This window comes from Orbicella franksi, chromosome 2 (genome assembly GCF_964199315.1).
Source record: "Orbicella franksi chromosome 2, jaOrbFran1.1, whole genome shotgun sequence".
Lineage (NCBI taxonomy): Eukaryota > Metazoa > Cnidaria > Anthozoa > Scleractinia > Merulinidae > Orbicella > Orbicella franksi.
In genome coordinates this window covers 13,464,117-13,488,552 of record NC_138146.1, presented here as the reverse complement: position 1 = coordinate 13,488,552, position 24,436 = coordinate 13,464,117, and the positions used below count along the sequence as shown (strand labels likewise).

General features: G+C 38.7%; 1 protein-coding gene across 3 annotated transcripts in view; it reads right to left on the bottom strand.

Annotated features, from left to right (window-relative positions):
* The window catches only part of LOC145478064 (uncharacterized), a 39,984-nt gene extending 25,312 nt beyond the window's left edge, over window positions 1-14,672 (bottom strand). The window contains exons 1-7 of one of the 3 annotated variants that reach the window (XM_081455964.1): window positions 14,502-14,672; window positions 9,873-9,935; window positions 8,626-8,678; window positions 8,449-8,505; window positions 6,093-6,175; window positions 4,460-4,518; window positions 3,530-3,605 (exon numbers count right to left, since the gene is read on the bottom strand). In XM_081455964.1, coding sequence (XP_081312090.1) covers window positions 3,530-3,605; window positions 4,460-4,518; window positions 6,093-6,175; window positions 8,449-8,505; window positions 8,626-8,678; window positions 9,873-9,935; window positions 14,502-14,570 — 460 coding nt within the window. In that variant the 5' untranslated portion in view covers window positions 14,571-14,672. Of the gene's footprint in view, window positions 1-3,529; window positions 3,606-4,459; window positions 4,519-6,092; window positions 6,176-8,448; window positions 8,506-8,625; window positions 8,679-9,872; window positions 9,936-14,113 lie in introns of all 3 variants that reach the window. The other 2 variants (XM_081455966.1, XM_081455967.1) reach the window with 2 other exon arrangements.
* Window positions 14,673-24,436: the final 9,764 nt, after the last annotated feature.

The following is a 24,436-nucleotide window of genomic DNA, read 5'->3' as shown; positions in this document are numbered from 1 at the left end:
AAGTTAAACAGATGGAATCGATTTCAGACTCGTCGGAAGCAGAAACGTCGGAAACAGAATCTGATGAATTTTTCTTCAAAGTCGAAGAAGTTTCGTCCGTGCAAGCCAAAGGGAAACAGCTTTTTGCTGCGCTTGAATTTACAGACGCGACTGATTGTTTCAAGACGACCTTGGAATGTCAGCTTGACACAGGAGCAACATGCAATGTGCTATCTCATTGTGATCTGTCAGTCATCAATCAAGATGGCAATCCAGCTCTGCAAACAAGCAAAGTGAGGCTCCAATTGTTTAATGGTTCCGTGATGAAACCACTTGAGGAAGTGTCACTCAAAGTTCGCCACAAATACAAACAACAGTACACGCTCAAGTTTCAAGTTGTAGAAGGAGAAAGCAAGCCGCTATTGTCTGCAGAAACCTGTGAAACCCTGGGTTTGTTGAAGATAAACTGTGACCCGGCGGCACAAGTCAACACTATTCAAGAAAACAAGCCCAAGCTCACCAAAGAAAAGATTCTCAATGACTTCAAAGACGTTTTTGAAGGCCTCAGTCACATTGGAAAAACAAGCTTCACAGTTGACCTAGACGTCACACCAGAGCATCACGTACCCAGACGAATTACAGTCACGCTACACAAAGAGGTGAAAGCAAAGCTAGAAGAACTAGGGAAGAAAAACATCCTAGTGAAAGAAACAGAACCGACTGATTGGATTAGCAGCATGGTTGTTGTTGCTAAGCCTGGGAAGATCAGAATCTGTCTAGATCCCAAAGATCTCAACAAAGCTGTAAAACGCCCAAAATACCAAATGCCCACTTTGGAGGAAGTACTCCCAAAGCTAAGCAAGGCCAAGGTTTTCACCACCCTAGATGCCTAAGATGGGTTCTATCAGATAAGCTTAGACGAGAAAAGCAGCAAGCTTACCACCTTTTGGACACCCTTGCGCCGGTACAGATACCTCCGCATGCCCTTTGGCGTTAATGTAGCACCCAAAGAGTTTGAATACAAGATACAAGAACACCTAAGTGACCTGCAGGGCATGGAAGTCTTACGAGATGACATTCTAGTGATAGGCTCCGGTGATACTTTGGATGAAGCTACCTTAGACCATAACGAGAATTTGCTGAAACTACTGAAACGTGCGCATGATGTCAACCTAAAGTTTAAAAGCAAGAAGCTGAACCTCAGAAAACCCGAAGTCAAGTACATGGGACATGTCCTCTCCAGTGAAGGCCTCAAACCTGACCCAAACAAAGTGACCGCTGTAAGTGAGATGCCCAAACCTACCAGCAAACAGCAAGCACTCAGTCTCCTTGGATTCGTCAATTACCTGGCCAAGTTCCTCCAACGGTTGTCAGAGATTGCTCAGCCAATACGTCAACTGACCGTCAAAGATGCAAAGTTTATCTGGACAAAACAGCACGATGACTCCTTTGAAGAGATCAAGAAACTGGTTACAAGACAGCCCATGCTGAAATACTATGATATGAATTCAGAAGTAACCATACAATGTGATGCTAGCGAGAAGGGCCTTGGAGCCACCCTGTTGCAGAATGGCCAACCAGTTGCATTTGCATCCAGAACTCTCTCACAAGTGGAACAGCGGTACACCCAGATCGAGAAGGAATGCCTAGCTATCGTCTTTGCCTGCTCAAAGTTCAGTCAGTACATCACACGAAGAGAGAAGATCACTGTTGAGTCTGATCATAAGCCACTGCAATCCATCTTTAAGAAGTCTCTGCTAGTAGCCCCAAGCAGACTACAGAGAATGCTGTTACGACTTCAACGGTACAACCTTGATGTGCAGTACAAGCCAGGTTCCAAAATGTATGTCGCAGACCACCTGTCAAGAGCCTACCTCAAAGATCAAGGCAACCAGTCTTATGATGAATTCCAGGTGTTTGCTCTAGAACTGGAAGAAATCAACCCATTAGACACAGTCAAGATTACCAGCGAAAGACTAGCCCAGCTACAGAAAGCCACTGAACAAGATCCTGTGATGCAGACCCTCAAGAGCACCATACTGGTGGGATGGCCTGACACAAGGGAACAAGTTCCTATTTCCATCAGGGACTACTGAAACTTTCGCGAAGATCTTACGTTGCACAATGGGATACTCCTTAAGAGTCAACGTGCTATCATTCCCCGTGCACCAAGACCTGAAGTGATATCATGATTACACTCCAGCCATCTTGGAATAGAAGCTTGCTTGAGGAAGGCGAGAGATTGTGTCTACTGGCCAGCCATGAACAGTGACATCAAAGAGGCTGTTACGAAGTGCCAAGTGTGTGCTGAATTTCAAGCCAGCAACCCCCAACAGCCACTGCAGAAACTCTCAGACAGGTCTTACCTAGTAGAAACAAGTGGAGGGGAAGTGCTATGCCGCAATAGACATGCAATCAAACCATCTCAGTCTGAGCACGTAGCAGAGCAAGACAGCCCTAAAGCTGAAAGTGTAGTACTACAAACTTCCATGTTGTCAGCAAGCACCGACCTTGCAGCCAGCACAACTACACCAGCAGCAAGAACAAGCTCCAGGACCATTAAGAAACCTGTACAGTTTCAGGATTACGTGTGCTAAAGACACTCTAAAGTTTGCAAACTAGTCTTACAAACGTGGACACTCGTTTCCAGGACTTTAGAGTTCGCATACTAGATACTACATACTGATTTTTTTGTTTTCTTTTTTTTATATAATTTTTTACCGTTTTATATTGATTGTCATACCACAGTGGAAAATTAAGTTCTAATTAAGCTCGTTATAAAAGGGGAGATGTTACAATATACGCCGCTTCCGATGGATTTGATTGACACTTAAATGATTGTGAGATACCGATATATCTAGGGTCTCGTGGTTAGAGTAAAACGCATTTTCAACCTACACTCAGAAGTGTGTGCGTCCCTCTCTTTACACCCAGGGGGTTTATTTTCTCATACCAATAAATTTTGTTAAAGTTTGGCTCAAACGTTGTCAGCCTCTTTCTTCTTGTTTCATTGGAGCTTTGTCGTAAATAGTTAATACTCTTAGAATAGTCCAGGGCTGCTGCCCTTACAGACAAATTGTATCTTGTCCATAGTATATACATGTACCATAGATCTTTGATAATATTGTCATTTAAGCTGTCCTGAAAATGACACCACCCCCACCCCCCTCCCTCAAACCCTTTACAGGGAGTCTAGTCCTGAGGAGATCTTTTTCCATTAAGACTCATTACAAGGGAACTTACATTTCGTATCAGAGGGCTATGATCATTACTTTGGTAGTGAAAAAAACAATATTGCTGGTGATGGAGGCATTAACATGTTGAGAAAATCACCTATCACCTGGCAGAAAAAGAAAACTCTGGGGAGGTGAACGAAAAAAAAACAAAAAACTATCCAACACCATACAATTCTAAAGCTGTGCATGTACATGGTAAGAAAACAGAATGACTGCACAGTTACATTATTATTAGATTACATCATTATTATTATTACTATTATTATTATCATTATTATTATTATTATTAGTTTTCAAATTAATTAAGAACTCACCTGGAGTATGATTAAGAGTGTCATCTCCTTCTGGTTCAATGTATTCTCCGCCTGAGTCATCATCACTTTGTTCCTCCTGAGGACAGAATAAAAATTAATGGACTAATTGTAAGTTAAGGTAGCTTACTACTGACAGTTTTCCGCGAGGAAAAGACATTCGAACAAAATAAAATTAAAAAATCTGTAAGAAAGATTTTGAGCTGAAATTTACATTTTCTTAGGTTACTTTGCAAAAGCTCTATCTTAAAGAATCTTAATATGTTATTTTGCATGAATGTTTTTAAACGATCTTTAATCATAGTCATTTTTCTAATTCCTGAAATTTTGGGAAATGCAAGTAGATTTTAAGAAAAACATCTTCATTGAAATTCTGGTGCCCTCTCCTTCCTTGATCTCCCATAAAATTATGGTATCAGTTTCATCCACATTTAAATGGTCCTTCAAGAGAAATTGCACCACAGTTTCATCGGGACATGGTCATACAGGAAGGTCATCTGACAAGTTAGACGTAATCTATTAATTTTAAAGTGTGTTCAGGGAAATGCTCAACTAGATGTTTTCGTAGAGCATACAGTATCTAATTCACATGTTCCAATCAATCGACAATAAACAGTAGCGATGTGTAACACAGCCAGCCTAGTGCTTGGAGTGTTTCCTTTAACTTACTTGCAAAATGAACTCTTCCAGAGGGGCTTGCAGACCCTGTACATAATACTTGCACAAATTTTTGTTTCATATTCTTTCCTTGAAAAATTGAACATAGCCTTTGAGGCCAATCCTGCTTGGAATTTTCAATCAGTAAACCCTCCTTAGGGTGGGTATCAGTATTTTCTGGAGCCGCACAACATTTGGTATTTTATAGTATGTAAAAAATATATGCTTAATTAAGTTGCATGTAATTGCAACAAAAGAGTTGACTGAAACTTGTACCTCATCTTCCTCATCAGGGTCATCAGAAAATTCATCTGTACACCAGCCGTCACTTTCTGCTGAAATAATATTACGTTACTTGTCTTCAAGACAGGCTGACAGAGGAATAATTTGTCTAAGATGGATAATTTGTCTCTAAATTTATATCTAGATGAAAAACAAAGATGGGTTTTAATGTAGGGTTAGGTTTCTTAAACCTTGTTGTTTCCTTTGTAATTAAATGTTCAATTTTCTCCAAGACTGAAATGAAGGGTGTGTCCATTATTTGAAGGCCTTCCTCCCACCATTTCTTACTTCTCATCTCTACTTAAATTGTTTTCCTAGGTTTCCTAGAGAAAAGGGTAATGTGAAGTTTATTAAGTTTTTTCCGACTCAGGCATACGCTGGACAGAGGATGTTCTTCTCTGATATACAGTGTACTGCTGTGTCTAATTCTCATCTTCTTGCTTTGTTTGTCAGCAACGCTACGAGTGCCACCATATTGTTTTTGATAGCATTCTCTTGCCATGCTTCCACGTGGTCTTAAACCCGTATCCACTGAAGTTTGTATTATACTTACAATAGATGGATTTGTCTTATACCTAGATGGATTATAAGTACTTAAGATGGATAATCTGTCCAGATAGACAACCTGGCTCTAGACAGTGTAAATTTGGCCACTGAGTAATCATGTCCCAAATTGCAATGGCCAAGCAGCCTCTGAAGCAAAGAATGCTGACTTCAGTTGATAGCTCTCTTTTTATTTAATGTGAAATGCTATTGAAAATTATTATTATAAATCAGGGTTCTCATTAATTAAGTGTTGGCCACCAGCTCAAGAACCGGCTACTTTGATTTCTGAGCCACCTACTTTTTGTGAAATAATCTGTGTTTAAGTTGTAAAGAGTAATGAAAATAAATAAAAATGTCTGCCTTCAAAAGGGACAACTTCCTTCTAAGCCATTTTTGCATTGCACAATAAAATTAGCCTTTACATTTTCTTGCTGCTTAAGGTCTGTTTTGATCCCTAGCTGGTTCGTGTTTACCTTGCCAACAAACTGCCATATTGCTTTGCATACATGCGCCCACAATCACAAACCAAACGCAGCATGCATCTCGATTATGTACAGAGTTGATTCATTTGTTATTTGTACTACAAACGTTGAAAATGGCCAACTCACGCTCAACAAAAAGACCGATGCAGCAAACCACAATGATGGGATTTCTAAAAAAGAAAAAAGCAGCGGAAGTGCTCAAAGAATCAGTAGTTGAGTCAAACAGTCAGTAGTGGAGTCATCGATCGATACCAGTGTGGATTGTATCATGCCAAGCACATCTACAGCATCAATTCCGGTGGAAACACTACCCACTGAAAGCAAAAGCACATGTCCTGCTCTGTCCCTTAAAATTCTTGGCATTTTGGCCTTTATCAAACTTTACCATTTTTGAGGAAATATATCCAAGAGAATGCATGAAATAGTATTTCAGAGCCTCTCGATATCAAAATTTTCTGGGAGGGCACGCCCCCAGACTCCACTAGGGGCTGGTGCCTTCGGCACTCAAAACTGGTGTCAACCGTCTACTTCATGAAGCAAGCTGTCTACTCCCTAAATTAATGAGAACCCTGTATATAATATTTTTATCAGATAAATACCATCTTCATGAGGGTCATCGTGTACATGTGCTGGTATAGAAGGTTTTTTTCTCCCTTCAATCCTTGATGTTTCCCCATCAAATCTGAAAACAATAACTTGCAACTTAATCAGTAATTCAATAAACAAGGAAAATAATGTCAACTCTCTCTCTCTCTCTCCATATTTTTATTCCTTCAAACAAAGCAATAATATAAAAAGATAGAGGAGCATGGCCCCATACTCATAGGAGCCCACAAATCACTTTTTTCATGGTAAAAATGGCTAGCAATATTGCTTGTAGGTGCGTGTACACAACAACAATGACAATGATGTTGCACAACATGGCAGCCATAGCCCAGCTTATAGGTTGACTGTGACATGCAACCTTGCTTTACAAGGTATGTCTTTGATATTGGACATCCATGTTATGATCAATTGATACCTATCAAAACAAGGTATCCACTGACAGAGTATGACGTGACCATATTGTGGGCTCAAGTTTAGAGCTCATTGAGGTCACGTTTTTCACTCTGGCTTCCATAGGAAAGCCCAAGTCATAAAATGCAAGCCGTTGTTAGTTGCCAAAAGGGGGATCATGGTCCCAGATGTTCCATGCGTAGACCATGGAAAAAATTGGGGAAGAGAACTCGACATTGCTTGCTCTTCATGGCAGAATGCAATGTTTTGTGAAGAAAGTTTTGGCAATAATTGTGCCTTATATGTTCATCTCACATACATGTACAAAGATATCGATCATTTTCGGAAAGGGTTGGTCCACGAATTACATCACTTGAAAGCCAGCCAGGAAAGCAAAGTTCACTTTCAAAATGTTCTCGTGAGATAACAATTGAGCCGATCGCGGTATGAGTTCAAACTATGAAAACACTGACAAAAAATAGGCACTCAATGATGGTATGTAGCTACTGCTGTTATTATTTAGAACATGGCAGTAAAGCAAATCATATTGCAATAAAATGAGCTAAATATGAAAACATTTTTGGGCTTGTAGCTTATTAAAACATGCGACTTGTTTCTTGTACCATACAATATATGTTGATCTCCAAATTTGTACAGATAAGACTTTCGGTAACTTGAATTAAATATCTTACCTCCAAGTTGGCTTTCTAGTGGGGTGCAGGAAACAAAAATATCATTGTATGATTTTGGAGGCAAATTGTGCGGGAAAATTAAAAGTTCGATTGTGCGGGGAATTGTCCAGGATTATTGATGAACAAATGTTCTTGCCGAGTCCTAAGGAAAATCTGCACTGACGATAGTTTAGCCAAATTTATTTCACTAATAGTTCAAATATAATTAGCTGAGTCTTAGCAATCGCCAATTCTTTTAGAAAGCTGTGTCTGACTGCTAACGAAAATCATGTTGCGTGACATGACTGACTAGATGAGCACGAAACCAAATAAATAGCAAAGCAGAATGCCGCATCTTCCCTTATAAATGAGTTCCCTGTTAAAAATACTCCTGCCTTGATTTAATAAAAAATATGTAGCTTGAATATTTCTTCATAAACTGCGTTAAAGGTTGCAAATTCTCGGAAGTTATCCACAAAAAACGCAACTTGAAAGTTTATGCAAATTATGTGCAATGTAATTTGACACCTTGTCGTAAACTGTTGTTTATCATGATACTGTTTTGGTTCTCTTGAAAGAGATTACTCGCTCTCCAAAGGAGATATGACTCTTGAAAAGGGTTGAAGATCGCAACATGGCAAAATGTTCAGCTACACAATTCACTCAGATCATCACGACCAGTAAACAAACTTCATACAACTTCTGCTAGGATGCACAATGTAATCGCCATAAGTTGAAAAGAGACCCAGAAAATTCTTTGCAAACAAGTTCTCCATAAATGCGTAAACAGTTGTGCTTGATTCTTGAACCAAAATGGTTTAAACTTGCGATTGGATTAGGAGGATACTCAACGTAGCAAGTAATGAATACTAAATATCTAAGCAGAACTCTTATGCTAAAATATCCTGATTCCTTCATTTGCTTTTATCGTGTCCAATACGCGTACTCGTAATGAAGCCCAAGTAAACACTCTTAGGGTGTCTAGTTTTTAAGTTGACCACTACCCAAGTACTGGTTTTTCGCTATGGCGACATTAACAATGCAGAAAAATTTCAGTTTCCCTTAGGCTAGTGGATGGGCAATATATTGTAGGAAGGAGACAACTGAAGACTATTTACCGTAAACACTGTCTTCAAGGTAGCTTTGTGTACATGTATGTCACATTTGAAAAATGGCAAGTGGCTCTTGAACACTTCAAAAGAAGCTCCAACAATAAGTCAAGAACCTCTATCAGTAATGCACAGTGTTGACAATGGCCAGTTAACATATAAGTCCAAATTACCTTTACCTTTTATTGACATTTCTTCTCTTTGCTTTTATCTTTTTGAGCACTTTTGTCAGTTTTCTGTGACAAATAAATGAAAAGTAAATTTATTAATACAGAATGAAAATTATTAACTTTCAATCAACTCCAGTCTTGGATTAATATCTATGAAACATTGCAACCAATGGAAGTTGACAATACCTCTTACTCTCTTGTGATATGCGAAGTGACGTGATCTCATAATCTGATAAGTTCTGCAAGTCCAAGGTTAGGAACAATACACAATATCAGCAAAATATAGGCTCAAAACAGTTCCTGTCAGTACGTAGCTCAAGTAGGGAACTTCATTTCTGAGAGATCACCTTTTAGCCTCTCTGTTAGATTTGCAATCTTGATTTATCTCTCATAACAGGGACCGCTAAGGGGGAGGGGCTGGTAGGGCCATAGCCCTACCACATTTGCACTTGGGTTGATTTTTTAGGGCTCCAGATCAATGACATGCCAATTAACCCATTGACTGAGGAGCTTTTTGCCAAAAACACAATTTTTGGACACTTAGGAGATTTTCAGCCTGGATGTGGGCCAAACTGGCTCCAATCTACTCAAAAAGGCAATTGCAACATGACAGCATGTCTTCCTTTCCACTAGCATCACGTTTTACAACATTTTTGCTTGGGCATGTGCCAAAATCTTGGACAAGAAAGTGACCTAGTACATCTTTAGGCTTTTGGGGTTTTTTTTTATTTTAATTAATGTTTTGCCTTTCCTTTCTGTCCTTCTCTTTTTGCTGCAGTGATTCACCTATAACTGGGTTTGCTTCCAGTTCAAAGATTTCTGAGAAAGCATCATCGAGACAGGCAATTTTTACCATGGAGTAGCCAAGTGTAGTCGCAGGGAATTTTGCTGCAAGTTTTTCCCTCAAATTTCTGAACATTTTTGTGCATATTTCAGGCTCCATTGAGCCAGTTACTCTGATCTGGGTATCATTGGAAAGATCTTTTGCTCCTGCAGAACTTGAGTATGGATGATGACAATTTTGGTCAAAGGTGATGACGTCAGAAGTGGAACAAAGGCCAAGGCTCGTCATGGCCAGTTGTGGGCAACATGGGAGTAAAAGGGTTAATGTATGAAATTTACCACAGCTTGAAAGTAACAAAAAGGTGGAACAGTGACCCCTGAAGCTTGTTTATCTTGGCCAGATTTTTATCCCCATTACTTTAAAAGGGGTCTCCACAGCCCTTGAATAAACAAGTCAGGAATAAAATATTCGATTTTGAGTCACAAACTCTTAAAACTGACAGTGTTTAATAGATGTCAAGTTGTGGCGAAAATTAATTATGAAAATATTACTAATTAACAGTTGTATACACCAATAACTAATACAACTACAAAATGTACTTTAAACAGTATTCAAGAAACTAATATTTAATAAATCTAAATCTCCTCACCAGAAATGTTATTCCATTTATTTTCTTCAATGAGAAAGGCATTACACAGTCATGAAGACTTTCCTGTCATAAAAATGGCCAGGAATTAAAACATGTTTACTTACTAGTTAATTAATTTAAAGAGGATACAGCACAGAGTAAGGAAGACATGAATGTTATTTTTGAGCGGTAAAAACAAAATTTGTTTTTATGAAAGAGCAAAGCAAGAGAGTAAAATATTGCTTTTAATTAGATTTCTTTACATGCTGCTTTAAAGAAAACCTTGGTAAACTATATATCACTGTAAGGCTAATACAGTGTAGAATCCGAAAATAACAATTTATTTGCCATTTTTGTTTAGGTAGGCATGTGCAAGCCTTTAAACACAAAAATGACTGTCCTTGCTAAACTGATTTACCAGTCTTTTTGTTACTGAGGACACTGACTGGAAAATATAACTCAGGAGATGATGGGCTAACAAATTATCCGATGCCTTTTTGATATTTCAATAGGTTGCATAGAACAAAAGAAAATTTTCTGACTGCTGTTACTCGCTGGGATGATACAACCTGATGATGAAAATTTTACTTGAGGGCCAAAGTGGCCCCTGAAAATCTCTTTTAGGGGCCAATTTTTTAGGAAAGGGGCCAATAAATTGAAAGCTACAGAGGGGAAAAATGCATCAGGGTACCAAGGAAAATAAAGCAGTTTATTAGGATCTAAAAAATTTAATAAGTGCTTTTTGAAGTGTTTCTACTCAATAAAGTTTCTTTTGAATCAGATACTAGTATGAAGGATCCGTGCATTACAAGAGAGCAATCCCTAGGCATACATGACATAGTCAATGATCAACGGTTTGCAATACATTATAGGGCGATTTCAAACATGGTCAGCCATTTGGAAGTTTTCCGATGTGAGAGAATCAATACAGCAAAGCAAAAGCACAGATTGACTTATTTTCTTATGTTGAATGTTTTAGAAGCAAAGATCTTTCAATATGATTTTCTATAAGGACATAAAGTGTGACAAAATAACTGTTATTGATCATCAACACAGAGAAATGTAGTCACCATTATGCTGTATTATGGCGACTAAACCAGAATTTTTGGTCGCCAAGGATGAAATGCTTGTTGCATTGGCGACCTATCGATCACAATTTTGAGCCCTTGGATGGCTTTTAAACTATTATACCTGTATTAAGCCTGCAGTCTTGTAAAAGGAAAGGGCCAAATTGGCCCTTTTTTCGTTTTTCTGGGGGGCATCTCTGATTGTAACGCGGGATTCCTGCAATGGCGCCCTCTGGTGGAAACACTGTACATCTCACCAAGGTTGCCAAGATCTCGCTGTGATGTTTGAGTCTTTCTAAATCTGGACAAGATCTTGCTGATCTCACCAGAGATCTCGCAAATCTCGCCAGCCAAAAACTCACCAAGATCTCGAGAGGAAATTCACACAAAAATAAAATTTGAGTTTTCAGCCTTGCACCTCACTGAAGCGCTTGTCAACGTGACCATCCCATTAACCAATGAAATGCAACTTACAACTTGCCAGGGAGTCTGGTGACAATAAACGTTATAGGAACGCTTCCCTGGAAAGGTGCATTGTTTATATTTCATAGAAAATATTACACCAGGAAAAGTCTACTGTGAAACATTCAGCAGCTTATAAACTGAATCAGCAGATAAATGGAAAAGAAGCAGAAGGGAAAAAGAGAAAAGATAGCAGAATAACCTTTGAAATGGCCTATTCAGCCTGCTGAGCCCAATACAAATATTTATACATCAAAACAAAACACGTATTCGTTGGCCTGTTTGTTGAACTAGAATATGGAATATGGAATATGGAAAAACAATCTAAGAAGGAGAGGAAAAAAGCATCTCAAGAGGCTCCCATGTCAGATATCAGTCATTAATTATCAGCTGGTAATTTCATGGCAATCCCATTGTGTGCCAGTAGAGGGCAGTGAAGAAATTTGCTTGTGATTTGCACTTACGTTCAAATTTAGGAATGCAAAGACTGTACAAAATCGCATAGTCTATTGCTTAGGAGATGAATGCAATCAACAAAAGTGAAGCCTTCTGTGTGAAAAAGATGCAACCTGGGATAACAAAAGAAGCAAAATACAAGTCTGTGGATGAGATTGCTACAAAAATTGATACTGCTCAACTCAATGGTTGACACATTTTTATTGCATCATTGACTTGTTTTAAAAGTCATGACTCAAAATCAGCCCTTGAAAATCTACAGTAACCTTACCACGAGAAAAGAATTTTTTTTCTCAGCTCAAGAGCAGGTGGAATTCAACAAATCCTGCAATCTGATTGGTCCTGGGAGTAGGCGGAATTTTCCTATCAGGCCCACCACAGCGGGCGGAATCTGTCGTGTTGGTCTATTTTTGTGAACAAATTAGCAGTAATCTTCAATTTTTTTTACCTATTTTCACACTTCCATCGATGATTAATCAATGCAAGTTTATCCTATGCACCATAAGTAAATTCGGGTGAGTGTTTTGAAGTTGTGAGAGTTTGTTTGGTTGTTTGTAGCTTGGCACTGTAAAGGCGCGTACTCCCCATGAATCCTGTGTTTCTCTTGCCGCACGATTTTAAGCAAAAAATGAGTCGATTGCAGTTGAGTTTACCTCTCTGATCATTGCTGTATTTGAGAGAATTTCTGTGGAACACGCTAAATGAATTTCCTCGCTTTCTGCTATTCAATTTATGGTAGAAAAGCCGGCTTAGGGTCAGTCGGCATTAATAGTGAAAAACTGTGACCTCCAACTTGAAAATGCTGCCCTCAGACTGCGACCTCTGGCAGCATTTTCAAGAGCTTGGTCATAGTTTTTCATTAAACGGACCTCTCAGCCGGCTAGTAACATATATATCTTTAACCTACCATTGCATTGGTGGCATAGACTGACTGTTTGCGGCAACAATGCCACTCAGGTCCCAGATGTAGTTCCATTTTGCGAATGGTATATTCTACTATATGCTTGCACTTGTGCTGGCACTGAGTTCGTGAAAACCACGCTTTAGGGCGAGATACGTTAATCTAACTGTCACATAAGTGCTGTGCTGACCTCTCTACAAAGCTTGCAATTTGTAAATTGGGAAAAATCAAAACATCATCTGATCTACCTCATTGTGTTCTAATTCAGTTTAGAAAACAGTCCTAAGAAAATACGCACGCTGATTGGTTAAAAATCGTGTTTCTGTAACTGGATGAAAACACAGAACTAGCATGAGCTGTTGACATTACGGTAATGATGGCGCAAGCAAAGAGAATTTACACTTTGATAATCAAAGTTAACAAGCTGTTTTTCCTGTTTTCTGTTTCTAACAGAAACAGAAAACATGTTCTCCATGTTTCTATTGAGTTATAGAAACACTCGTGAAAGTTTGGGTGAACTCGAAAAAGCTGAGGAAACACTCGCCTGCAAGAAAACAGTCGCCTCGCCTCTTGTTCCCACAGCATTTCTCGTTCTCCCAAACTTCCACTCATGTTTCTATAACTCAATAGAAACACAGTACAAGTTTTCTATTTCTAAAACAATTTTAAGAAATTTCAGTAAAATATTCAGAAAGTTTAGGTCAATTTCCATAAAATTTTCCACATTTTTCCATAATATTATAATATGGATTTACACTCATGGAACAAACTAGGCAAAATGCATCTTTACTAATAATTTCCACTTGCAATATATTATACATAAACCCATGAAATATTCAAGCAGTAAGTATTCAACAATGAATGCTGAAATAATAAAAATTAAAGGAAAACAGGATACAAATTTTACAACAACTTTTCTGCACTTGCTAAAAGATTTCAAAATTTTACAATATTAGTATTGAAAATATGAGACAACAGTCAAAAATAAGCTTCACGTCATATTGATTATCAAGTAGAACAAATTTAATTTAAAAGTAAAAACATATATGTTAACTCAATGAGCTGATCAACCTGTCGAGTTGCATTCAAGTTAATCAGTTGTTAATTTCAAATTTTGTTTCATTTCAGACATTTGCAATTTTAAACTTACCTTTGAGCTATTTTCTTTTTGTGCCGTCAACATTTGACCAGTGAACATTCAGTGAATATTGACTCATTCACCAAGCTTTCGGTTTGATAAAAACATATTACAAGAAGACTCTCTTGCGAAATCTTAGTTTTATATCTTACACTACGTGCTTTGCAATTCGTCTGTCAAGTATTTACGGTTTTTCCGAGAAGTTCCGGAATTCATTTGGATTTCGCAAGACACTTACCCTCCAAGACGATCCAAACCAGGTATGCGATCTTGCACGATGCATCTTATCTACGGCTGTGGTTTTGAAACGATCGCAGCTAGTACTCCCTCGAAGTTGTTGAAGCGGCCCGCAAACAAATGAATTGCTTTACACTTGAATTGCACATTAAAACCTTAGCCCAAACGGAAGACTCGACCGTGTTTAGTTCAGTTATGAATAGCGAAGAGATCTCAGTGGATCTTAACCTTAAGTACGGCAGGAATGTTCTAACACGACTGCTCCTATTCTTTCTACGATATTAGCGACCCGTTGCTTAAACCAGCTGCAAGGGCCAACATTTTGACAAGTCGTTTATAATCTGCAAACGCTCTCCTTGAAATCATCCGCCAGCTAAATTTAAACTCACCTCTCTTAGCCACATAACCATTCTCTCCACATCCCAGTCGTACAAACACGCTTCAGATAAGGTAGACATCTTTTCATCTAAGTGTTTATCGTACAGAAAGCTCGAAACACTTGACAGTGCATCACAGTACACCAATTTCTCCTTCCGGGTGCCTGTTGATCACGTGATTCTGTAAGTATGTGACGTATCGGCGGTTAAAAAATTCCTGGAATTCGTGCTTCTAAAATTGCCATTTTGTTCCTATCGCTATTCCGTTCAAAAACGAAATATTATTTCTGATCTCTTGACGTTCTAAAAGATTTCCTATAAAAAAGTTTTCTTACGTGACCCAATAAGTACGTCGACAAAATTCAAAAATGTGTTAAATCGGATTACAGACCTTTCCGTGAATATGGCGCGTCCGGTTAAATTTTATTAAATTGTTATTTTATTTTCGTCCTAATCTTTCTTCTACGAAAACGAAACGTAAACTTTTAATTTCCTTTGTAAAAAGATAAGTATTCTTTGTTTCCCTTTTAATTATGTTAGATCACGAAGACTTCTTTTCGTGGTGAAAAATTTCGATTATGTAACTTGATGGGTGTGGCTGGTTGGTTGTTAACAGTATAATCCTAATTGCTCAACAACTCTTCCAGCTGACGTCATTCGTTTAAGAAATTAATTAACATGTAAACAAACAAACAACGATAATTAATGAAGCGTTTGAAAAGTTTGTGACAGCTAGAGTTTTGATGTTTTTGTCCACTAGAAATTTTCATCTGCAACGAAATTAAGTTGCAATCGGTTACCAACGTGAATTAGTGCGGAGAAGAAAGTATTTTTGCCAATAAAGGTGTTTAAGGATTTTTAAGTCATTCTAAATTTGACTGATTCAAAATTAGTAATATATATAATGAAAAGTAATTAATTAAAATAGTTACCGACCTTTTTGAGATTAAAAAAACTTTTACTGTGAGTGATGAGCGAAGACACTGGATCTTTACTCTCAAGTAGTTCTTTTATAAAAAAGAGGGATTCTTCACAAGCACGTAAAGGCACTGACCATTTTACTGTGAACAAAGTTTTATGCACAACCAAGTAGTGTGTAGAAGTAGTGCGTAGTAGTTCAGCTGCAGTCGAGCGAACTTGATGCAACAGGTCCGTACAGTATATCTTAAGAAGGATTAAGAATAGAACTGATCTTAACACTGTCCCTTCAGACTAGCAATCCGTGTGGGAGGGGGGGGGGGGGGGAGGGAAAACTTCCATATAACATGGACGGAGGTGCTCGTCGGAAATTTTGAAAAGAGCGCCCTAAGAGGCACCAAGATCCTATTTTGTGGGGGTGACTTGAAATGTTTTCCACCGCCCTAAGAGGTACCAATTTTAAAACAACCAGGAACGACACATTAACTGACATTGACTGTTTTCGGCTCAATACCCTAAAAGGTAACGCGAAACCTCCTGCCGTGGAACTTTTAAGGCTGAACACCTTGAGAGGTACCAAAACTGAACTGAATCCATTTTGTGAGTACTTTTAGACTGTAAACAACCATTGCTATGGGCGTTGCTACGTTGAAAAAATCGTTTCAAAATACGTTTTGCAAATAGTCAGGGATGTTCAATCTTCATGTTCCAAAATAAATTTTTTTGGGGAGAAAAATTTATATCTGGGGGTAGAAGACCTCCTTAACTTACCGTAAACCTCCGAAAGTAGCGAACCCCCGCCCCCGGGAGTAACGTGAAAAAATTGTGGCCGCTAGTAAATCCCGAAAGTAGCGACCCTCTGAAAGTAATTAACGAACCACCTCGCTCCTCCACCGACAATAGTGAGACCAAGGTTCAGTAGTCAAGTGAAAGTTACCGAACTGTCACTTGATTTAAGGCACTCTACAACAAAGGAAGGTATTGCTTATATTACAAAGCGCTGTGAAATGTCAATTCGTGCTTCGCCGATTCATGTTGCACTACCGTGTTAAAACAACACACGTAGAATTTTCATCAAGTAACAGAAATATACTGACAGGAACTTTTCGTTAAATTAAAATTGACAATTCTGAATCATTTTTAACAGGAGCATATTAAAAGAACGTGTCTTCCAATTTATATAAACTGAAAACTCGACCAATGCACTGAGATCTTGTTACATCAGACTAACGTAGCCGGTGTGTCATGAAGTAGGAACAGTTTACTGTATCTGACTAGCTTTCCTACCAACCACTGACAACACGGTCTAAACGTGAAGAGCTCACCCATGTGGCACCAACATAGATTTAAATTGAAACAGAATTTAATTTGTTGTTGAAAGAATTGTTTTTACGAAAACGTTTTCAAGATTTCTTAAAAAGAGCCCAGTCGTATCAACTTTATATAACGTTTTTTGCTCCCCGAAAGTAACGACCCTCCGATATTAACTACTCCCGAAAGTAACGAGCCCCAAAGGCTGCTAATACCGAAAGTAACGAGGGACGTTATTTTCGGAAGTTTACGGTATAATCGCTAAATCTTTTCTCGCGTTGTCGAAAACTGAACTTGCTGAAATTTTTTCCAAAAACGCTTCAAATACTTGCAATTGCCTTTAAAACTAAAGGTATGACTAGTACGACTAGTAGGACTGATTGCTAAATAACCAAAAAAGAAACTTCAGATTTGTTTACTGCATTTCTCTGCCACTCCTTAAATGCCCACTATCCTCCCAACGAGACGGCATATTGAATGAAATTTAATAACCATACAAGCTGAGGTTCATGTGAAAAACAACAAGACGATCGTGAGAGTAAATGGTATTGAGGAAATTAATTCTGAATGGCGATGAAAGATGCTTTAAACATGCACTTACATCTTGATTGACTGTCATCAGTACAAAAGCTGATAAGTTTTCTTTTAATATTTTCGTGCAATGGTTGCCATGTGACGAAAAGCTTCAATCAGGCTTTATTTACTGTATGAGTACGCTAGTATCTGTCGAACAAATTAAAATCCAGTCGGCTAAAACGACCAATATTCAGCTCAGGTGATGGTAAGCTGCTACTACACTGAACACAATTCACATGCAAAACCTTTCAGAATCAAAGTTAAAGACGTTTTAATACGAGTTAAAGGACCAAAAATATGTAAGCTTCTGGAAGAAATCATGATCTTCAGCGCACATATTCCAGGCTTGCCTTTTAAAATCCAAAACTCATACGGACTTTTTTCCCTTCTAATTTATTTTCATAATCGATTAAATGCTTGGGAACCAAATATAGCACCTTATATTAAATCGAAATCCATAATTGGAAAAGAGGAACTCCCAATTTTAAAAGCCCCCCGCCAAAGTTCTGGCTTACAACGTAGAAATAAGTAACGATTTGCTAGACTCAGGATAAATTTACCTTTCTTCGCTGTACGTACATGTACAAAAGGGTACCTACATCAGATGAAGTGACAGTCACAGAAGAAATGGACTGTAGAGTAATAAACTCTAACTCAACTCCGATGTCACATTGTTCACAAAATGAACAATATCGCAATCTTCATCACCTCTGCCGTGAAGACAGACTTTGAACGGTTTAAAAGAACTATGGGAATATACTGCTGCATGACAGAAAAGAAAGGTAACTACAAAGAGAAAGAAGAAAACATACCACAGCGAGGTAGAGTTTTATCCTTCGGCTTTGAGAATGTTTGGAGACTTCTGTCTTACAGTTCTTGTCGGTCTTGTCGCTATTGTAAAATACACTTACCGTGACAGGACACCCTTTGAGGGAAATGACGTCATTGGCGGATATCAGGGGAAGCGCCTCCTTTTTCCTGAAAATATGGAGTCTCTTATTGGAGTAAGAAAGTATCCTCCTACACTCGCCTGCCCTTCCCTCCTTCCTTGTGAGCAAGAAAGAGTCGATCTTCACTTCGTTCCGAGACCGGTGAGGAGCTTTGTATCGATCACTAGGCGATTGCGACCTGCTGCCCGTTTACGGTCAAGATATCTTCTGTGCTTTTTAGTTGGAAGGAGCTGACGGATCTAGTGGTGTAATGTCAGCAATCAGGCTTATACGTATACCGACACAGCTTACATTCTGGCGTCGTGAGAGTTGCGGTCATTGTGGCACGGAAATACGGATCTTAACCGCAAGTCCCGGTGCCCCAGGTCAGGGCTTGATAAACGAGCTAACTTCCAGTCGCCTTTCATATGTTTCAGTCAAGCTTTAAGCAATTGACCTGGTATTTACACTCGACTTACAGTCATATGAAACACGTGTACGAAATGGTCCAAAATACAGATAAAAACTAGTAGTTATCGCTGATTAAAGAGTTCGTTCGAGTATTGGTAGGTTTGGTGCGTTAAAAAGCAAAAATTCTGGGGACAGCATTTTGTGCCTGAGCTCTTAGGTAGGCGTGAAATTGGCCTCCCTCCAGCAGTAGCAACAACAACAACAACAACAGCAGCAATTTATTGGTATTCCCATATAGATGGTATTACCTAAATATAGAATCGCAAAATAAAAATTCAAAAACGAAACAAATTACAACAGCAACAAGAAAGAAAAATAAATATAGTTAGTTACAAGAGTCTTCATTTTAAGTTCCAGGGTTACAAAGTTCTCTTATTTGTAGTGCTTCATATGTAAAGTAACCTAGTTTTTTACAAATAAAAGTATCAGCATTGTTAAATAGAAATATTGTTTTCTCTGTGTTATTAAAGGAATCAAATTTTGGATATTTCTTGATGATGTCATTTGTGACTTGTTGTCTAATATTATTGTATCGGTCACAATGAAATTTGAAATGCATTTCATTCTCAATTTGGTTGGAACAGCAGTATTGACAAATTCTAAGAGTTTCAGGTAATTTAGGAGTACAGTGTCGCCCAAGTTCAATTCTAAGATTATGATTACCAGATCGGAGTTTTGCCAAAGCTTGTCTGTGTTTGAGGTTCTTTACTTGTTCTAGGTACTCAGATTTGCTTACGTCTCTTTTAAAACTTGAGAAGAAATTCAACTTTCTGTTAGACCGAATTATCTCCATTTGTTGTCTTTTCATATCATTTGAGATGTGACATTTTAGTTTTTGAAAATTATGTTTGATGATTTGTTCATTGTAATTGTGTGTGTTTATATTATGCGGATGGTTTCGATCATCTAGATAATTTTTGATGATTTCATTGACTGTTAACATGAAAGAGGACTTTGCTTCATTTGCCAGTTGATTGGAAATATAGAGGCATTGTTTGGCAACTCTATCTTCTGGGAGAGAGACAAGATGTAGCCAAAATTTAATAATTCTTGGAAGAATATTAAATTTTAATGACAACCGTCCTGTTTCGTTTTGAGCAGCGATATTTGGTGCTCTTCTGTTGAGACCGAGGTAATATTTGTAAAACTGTGTAATGAAGTCTTTCCACAGGATCCTTTTCCCATTTTTTGAGGTTTATACTATCATATGCTCCCCAGATTTCGGATCCGTATAAAAGTATGGGTTGAAATAGAGTATCAAATAGTTTATTACACATATTGATAGGAAGTTTATTGAAATCAAGATAACGCTTGGATGCGAAAATAGATCTTCTAGCCTTCTCAACTAAAGTCTTTTTAGAGTTTGAGAAGCTTCCATTAGTGCTAAAAGTAACGCCAAGGTAGGTGTACTGTGAAACCTTGGCAATTGGAGTTCCATTTAGAAAGAAGGAGAATTTGTCACGTGTTGATTTACGATTTTGTTTTTGGAAAATTAGGGTTTGCGTCTTTTTTAGATTAATTTTTAATAACCATTTCTCGCTATAATTTTGGAGGGTATTAAGTTGGTTTTGAAGACCAGCAGCACTGCTTGATATTAATATGAGATCATCTGCATAAAATAAACAATTGAGAGGAGACCCATTTGGTAAAATAATTGGATCTGTACCAGTTGAGGATTCTAGTATGCGTGGAAATTCATCTAGATATAAATTAAATAGCAATGGTGAAAGAATACATCCTTGTCGCACTCCTCTGTTGTAATTAAAGAAGGAACTTCTTTTGTTTCTGTTTTTTATAACGCATTTAGTTTTTGAATACATATCAGTGATTAAACGATAAAACTGTCCTCCTATTTTATTGTATAATAACTTGTGTAATAACCCATTATGCCAGATAGAGTCAAATGCTTTTTGAAAATCTATGAAGCAGCAAAATAATTTGCCTTTGTTTGTATGTTTTACATGTTTGTCAATTAGTGTTTTTAGGGAAAAGATGTGGTCGGTTGTTCTGAAACCGTTAAGGAAACCAATTTGAGAGGAATGTAATAAATTGTGATTTTTAAGATAAGTAAAAAACACGGACTGCAGTCTGTAAGCCGCATTTAGTCCGCAGTCCGCGTTTTATACCTGAGTCCGTGTTTTATACCCAGTCTGTAATGCTTAGTCCGGGTTTTATACCTAAGTCCGTGTTTTATACTCAGTCCGTAGTCCGCAGTCCGCAGTCCGCAGTCCGCAGTCCGCAGTCCGCAGTCCGCAGTCCGCAGTCCGCAGTCCGCAGTCCGCAGTCCGCAGTCCATTTTTTATACTGACCGTTTAAATCGACACAAACGATGCCTGTTCCGCCGATATGCGAGACGACGTGCTTTTTTTTTAATTACCGCAAAACTAGGACAATTATTCTGTTGACGAGCACACTTTGAATCGCCTTGGCTTTGGGGGAACAGCTACAGGGCATTTTCACTTCCGAAACAATGAGACGAAGGACATGTTGGTGTACCAAAGTAATCCTGTGGGAGTTAAACTCTTTTCCTACGTAAACACTTTCGTTGGGTTTATGTTACATAATTTGCCCACAGAAATGTAGGCCAGCGAAGTGAAACTACACATTTCCTCCTTTGATCTATTCAGCAGAAAGCAGCGTTGGTTTTGGTCGAAGAGAAGAGGGGACACAACACGCAGCTAAACTACAGCCTTCTGTTCGCACGAAAAGTCGTACATATTTCGTGAAGACATGTCTGCAAGGTTTTAAAATGCCATTAACACTGACTTCTAACTTTAAATAGACAGCTACAATAAGCTGCCTCGACACTCGAAAGTCCGCAATATTGTACAACACTCGAAAGAAAGCACATGGATATACATGGAGATGACGTTATTCGCCCATGAAGGATTGGTTTTTTGGGGTGGGGGGTGGGGGGGGGGGGGAATTGGTGTCCATAGAAAGATACTTAAACAAAAACTCGATGTTTTCCGCATTACCCGATTAGAACTGCGTTCTGTCGAAAGCGATCAAAAGAAGAGGGATATGGACATCAGTTTTAATCAGCCGTATAAGACAGGGGTTTAAATGAAGCCTTCACTCTACAGCAATAAATACTACAGGAATGAAATTCAAAATCCTCAAATTACTTTTCAAGTGAAAACAGTCGATACTGGATACGCCACTGATACCTCTCTCATGATGAGTGCAAGCATCAGAAGTTAAATAAGGTCTACGTCCTAGAGGTTAAAGAGATTTCAGTCTGTCCGCTGCTAGATCACTTCAGTTCTGTTCTACACCCATTTTTTTGTCATCAGGAAAGAGTAAAAATTGCATGGGATTAGTGCCAGAAGTACTTCCTCAGATGATATTGAATTTCCCGGAACAATGGCGATACATGGCAACATTTTGACATAGCTGCAGACAAAACATGATCCTAGCCATATTATATTCTTTCTTCCTTCAATAAGATTGATCGGGTGAGAGATTTCGTGCAGTCATATTTGTTTTGGAACAGGCATTGGTCCACTATTCTGTGGCCTCCCACGCACACGTTCTTTGGTCTCGTCAAAGAGCTTCCGCGTAGGAGGCTAACTATTCTATGTCATTTTCTGCTTTAAAAATACGTTATATAATCGAGGTAGCAGAAAACAAAGCAAAACAGGTCAGGACGAATGGACAAAAACTATTCGAAGCCATTCAAACATGATTGCATGGCATGATTGCATGTATACCGTAAAACAAATATAAAACCCCGGCCAAACGATCGCAACCGGTTCAACTCAACATTGTTGGGCGCAAAATGTTGCGCTCGTTTGCTAGGCCACCTCGTGACCTCTACATTTTCAGACTTGAGCCAGCAACACCCAACATGTTGCAAAACGTCCCAACTAGGTGGTCAAACGCGGGCACCATGTTGCGCCCAGCAATATTGCGATATGTTGCGTTCAAATGTTACGATCATTTGGCCGGGGCTTAAGATCACCTCTATGTCACTAGAAATAAATGTTCCTTAAAACTAAATAGAGTCAATCGCATGTTCCAACGTCCAGATTTGTAGACAGGGCTTCCTTTCTACCTTATTAAACACTTATTTTCTATAATGAGACATACAGGAACACCGTTAGCGTGAATTAGGGTGTTCCGGTAGGGCTAGAACGACAGAACGCGACCGGAAATAGGGTTGCACGAAACGCTGAGAGAGGGGATTAGGGACAGGAGAGCTATCCGTTTCTTGCCTTTCCCGTATGGCTAATTTAGCAACTTTTGAATTTTATTTTAGCAAACCGGGAAAGACCTACCCGCTCTCCACAGAAGCCCTCATTTTTGTCTTTTGTTAACGTAAACGCATAACTTCGTGCTGTTACATAATAGGTCCGTAATTATAAGCGCGCAGCTGTTTACGTGATATTAAACGAGGCAAACAGGTCAAGCCCAAATAAGGTACTTGGTGGAGCGATCGCAAAGCCAAAGAATGCTGCTTGTGCGTATTGCACGAGTAAGGTCTATATTAGGGACTGGAAATACTGTTCAGGCGGTCCATAAAATTACGAAGCAAACCACGAGTATTTCTTAACACGGGTCTAACGTTTAACACGATAGATCAATAACGTTTTTATTCTGGCTTTACCGATAAAAAAATGTGTCCGGATACGTTTGACCGCCGGAAAATATTTGCATATTTTAGCGTTAGCAGTTCGTAGTGAACGAAATTCGGCCGCTCGGAGAACCAATCAGAATGGCTCTTTTTGCTTATCTTTAGGGAGGCAAGTCCAAGTGAACCTTGTCTTCAGCTTTGAAACGACCTCCAGTCCGCCAGCGCTAGTCCGTGCCACTCATAAGAATGAAAACGTGTAGAGGAGAAGCAATGTCATACTTTTAGCTACTTTTACGTGTTTCAAGTAATGCGCGCTAGCTACTGTAGTTGCTGGCCGCCCACTTCCGGTCGATTACTTGATCTCCCAAATCGATTTTATATATATCTATTTGTGCGGTGTAATGATTGTAATACCGATGGACAAAAATCCTTCAGTTCTATATATATATAGCTGTGGGTGCTAATCTATTTAATTTCTTTACAAAAGAGAACTACTTATTGATATCCATGATTCTGCAGTTGTTTATTCAGAAAACAACATGAAAAAGACAAAATCAAGATTTCCTCGCTCGTAGAGTACGTCAATCCATAAGTCAGGAAAAGCGTCACAGATTCCATTTGTTATTCGCGAGAAATATCCACAATTTAGTGAAATATTTTTTTAAAATTCCTGATTCGATATGCAGCAGCCATGAAATACATGAATAATATAAAAGCAAGTAGAATTTTTAGCAAAGGGACAAAAGACAACCAGGAAATTATTTAAGATATTGCTTTTTTGCTTTTTGGTTTGGGAAACCACAGCACAGCCAGTATTCATTTGTACCGTTAAGGCCATATTAACGCACTTTGATAATCGCACTACTTCTGCTAAAACCTTAGTAACGAGACCGTTTTTCATGCATGTCTTCAAGTATACAAGTTTCTGAGACTGAAAAGAGCCGTCGACAAAGCCTTGCAAAGTGCGCAGGTCATAAAAATCGTTAAAGCACTTATCACACCTTGTCAGGCGGGCCAACCTGCGCTGATATTTTGAAACGTGCTCGCTGTATTGTGGTTGTATATGTGTAGTCATGGTGATAAATCGGTGCACTTGTGAGAGTTAACTCCCTCTTTGCCACGCGACACGGACGATTACGTTCAATTATAAGATCAACATATTTCTC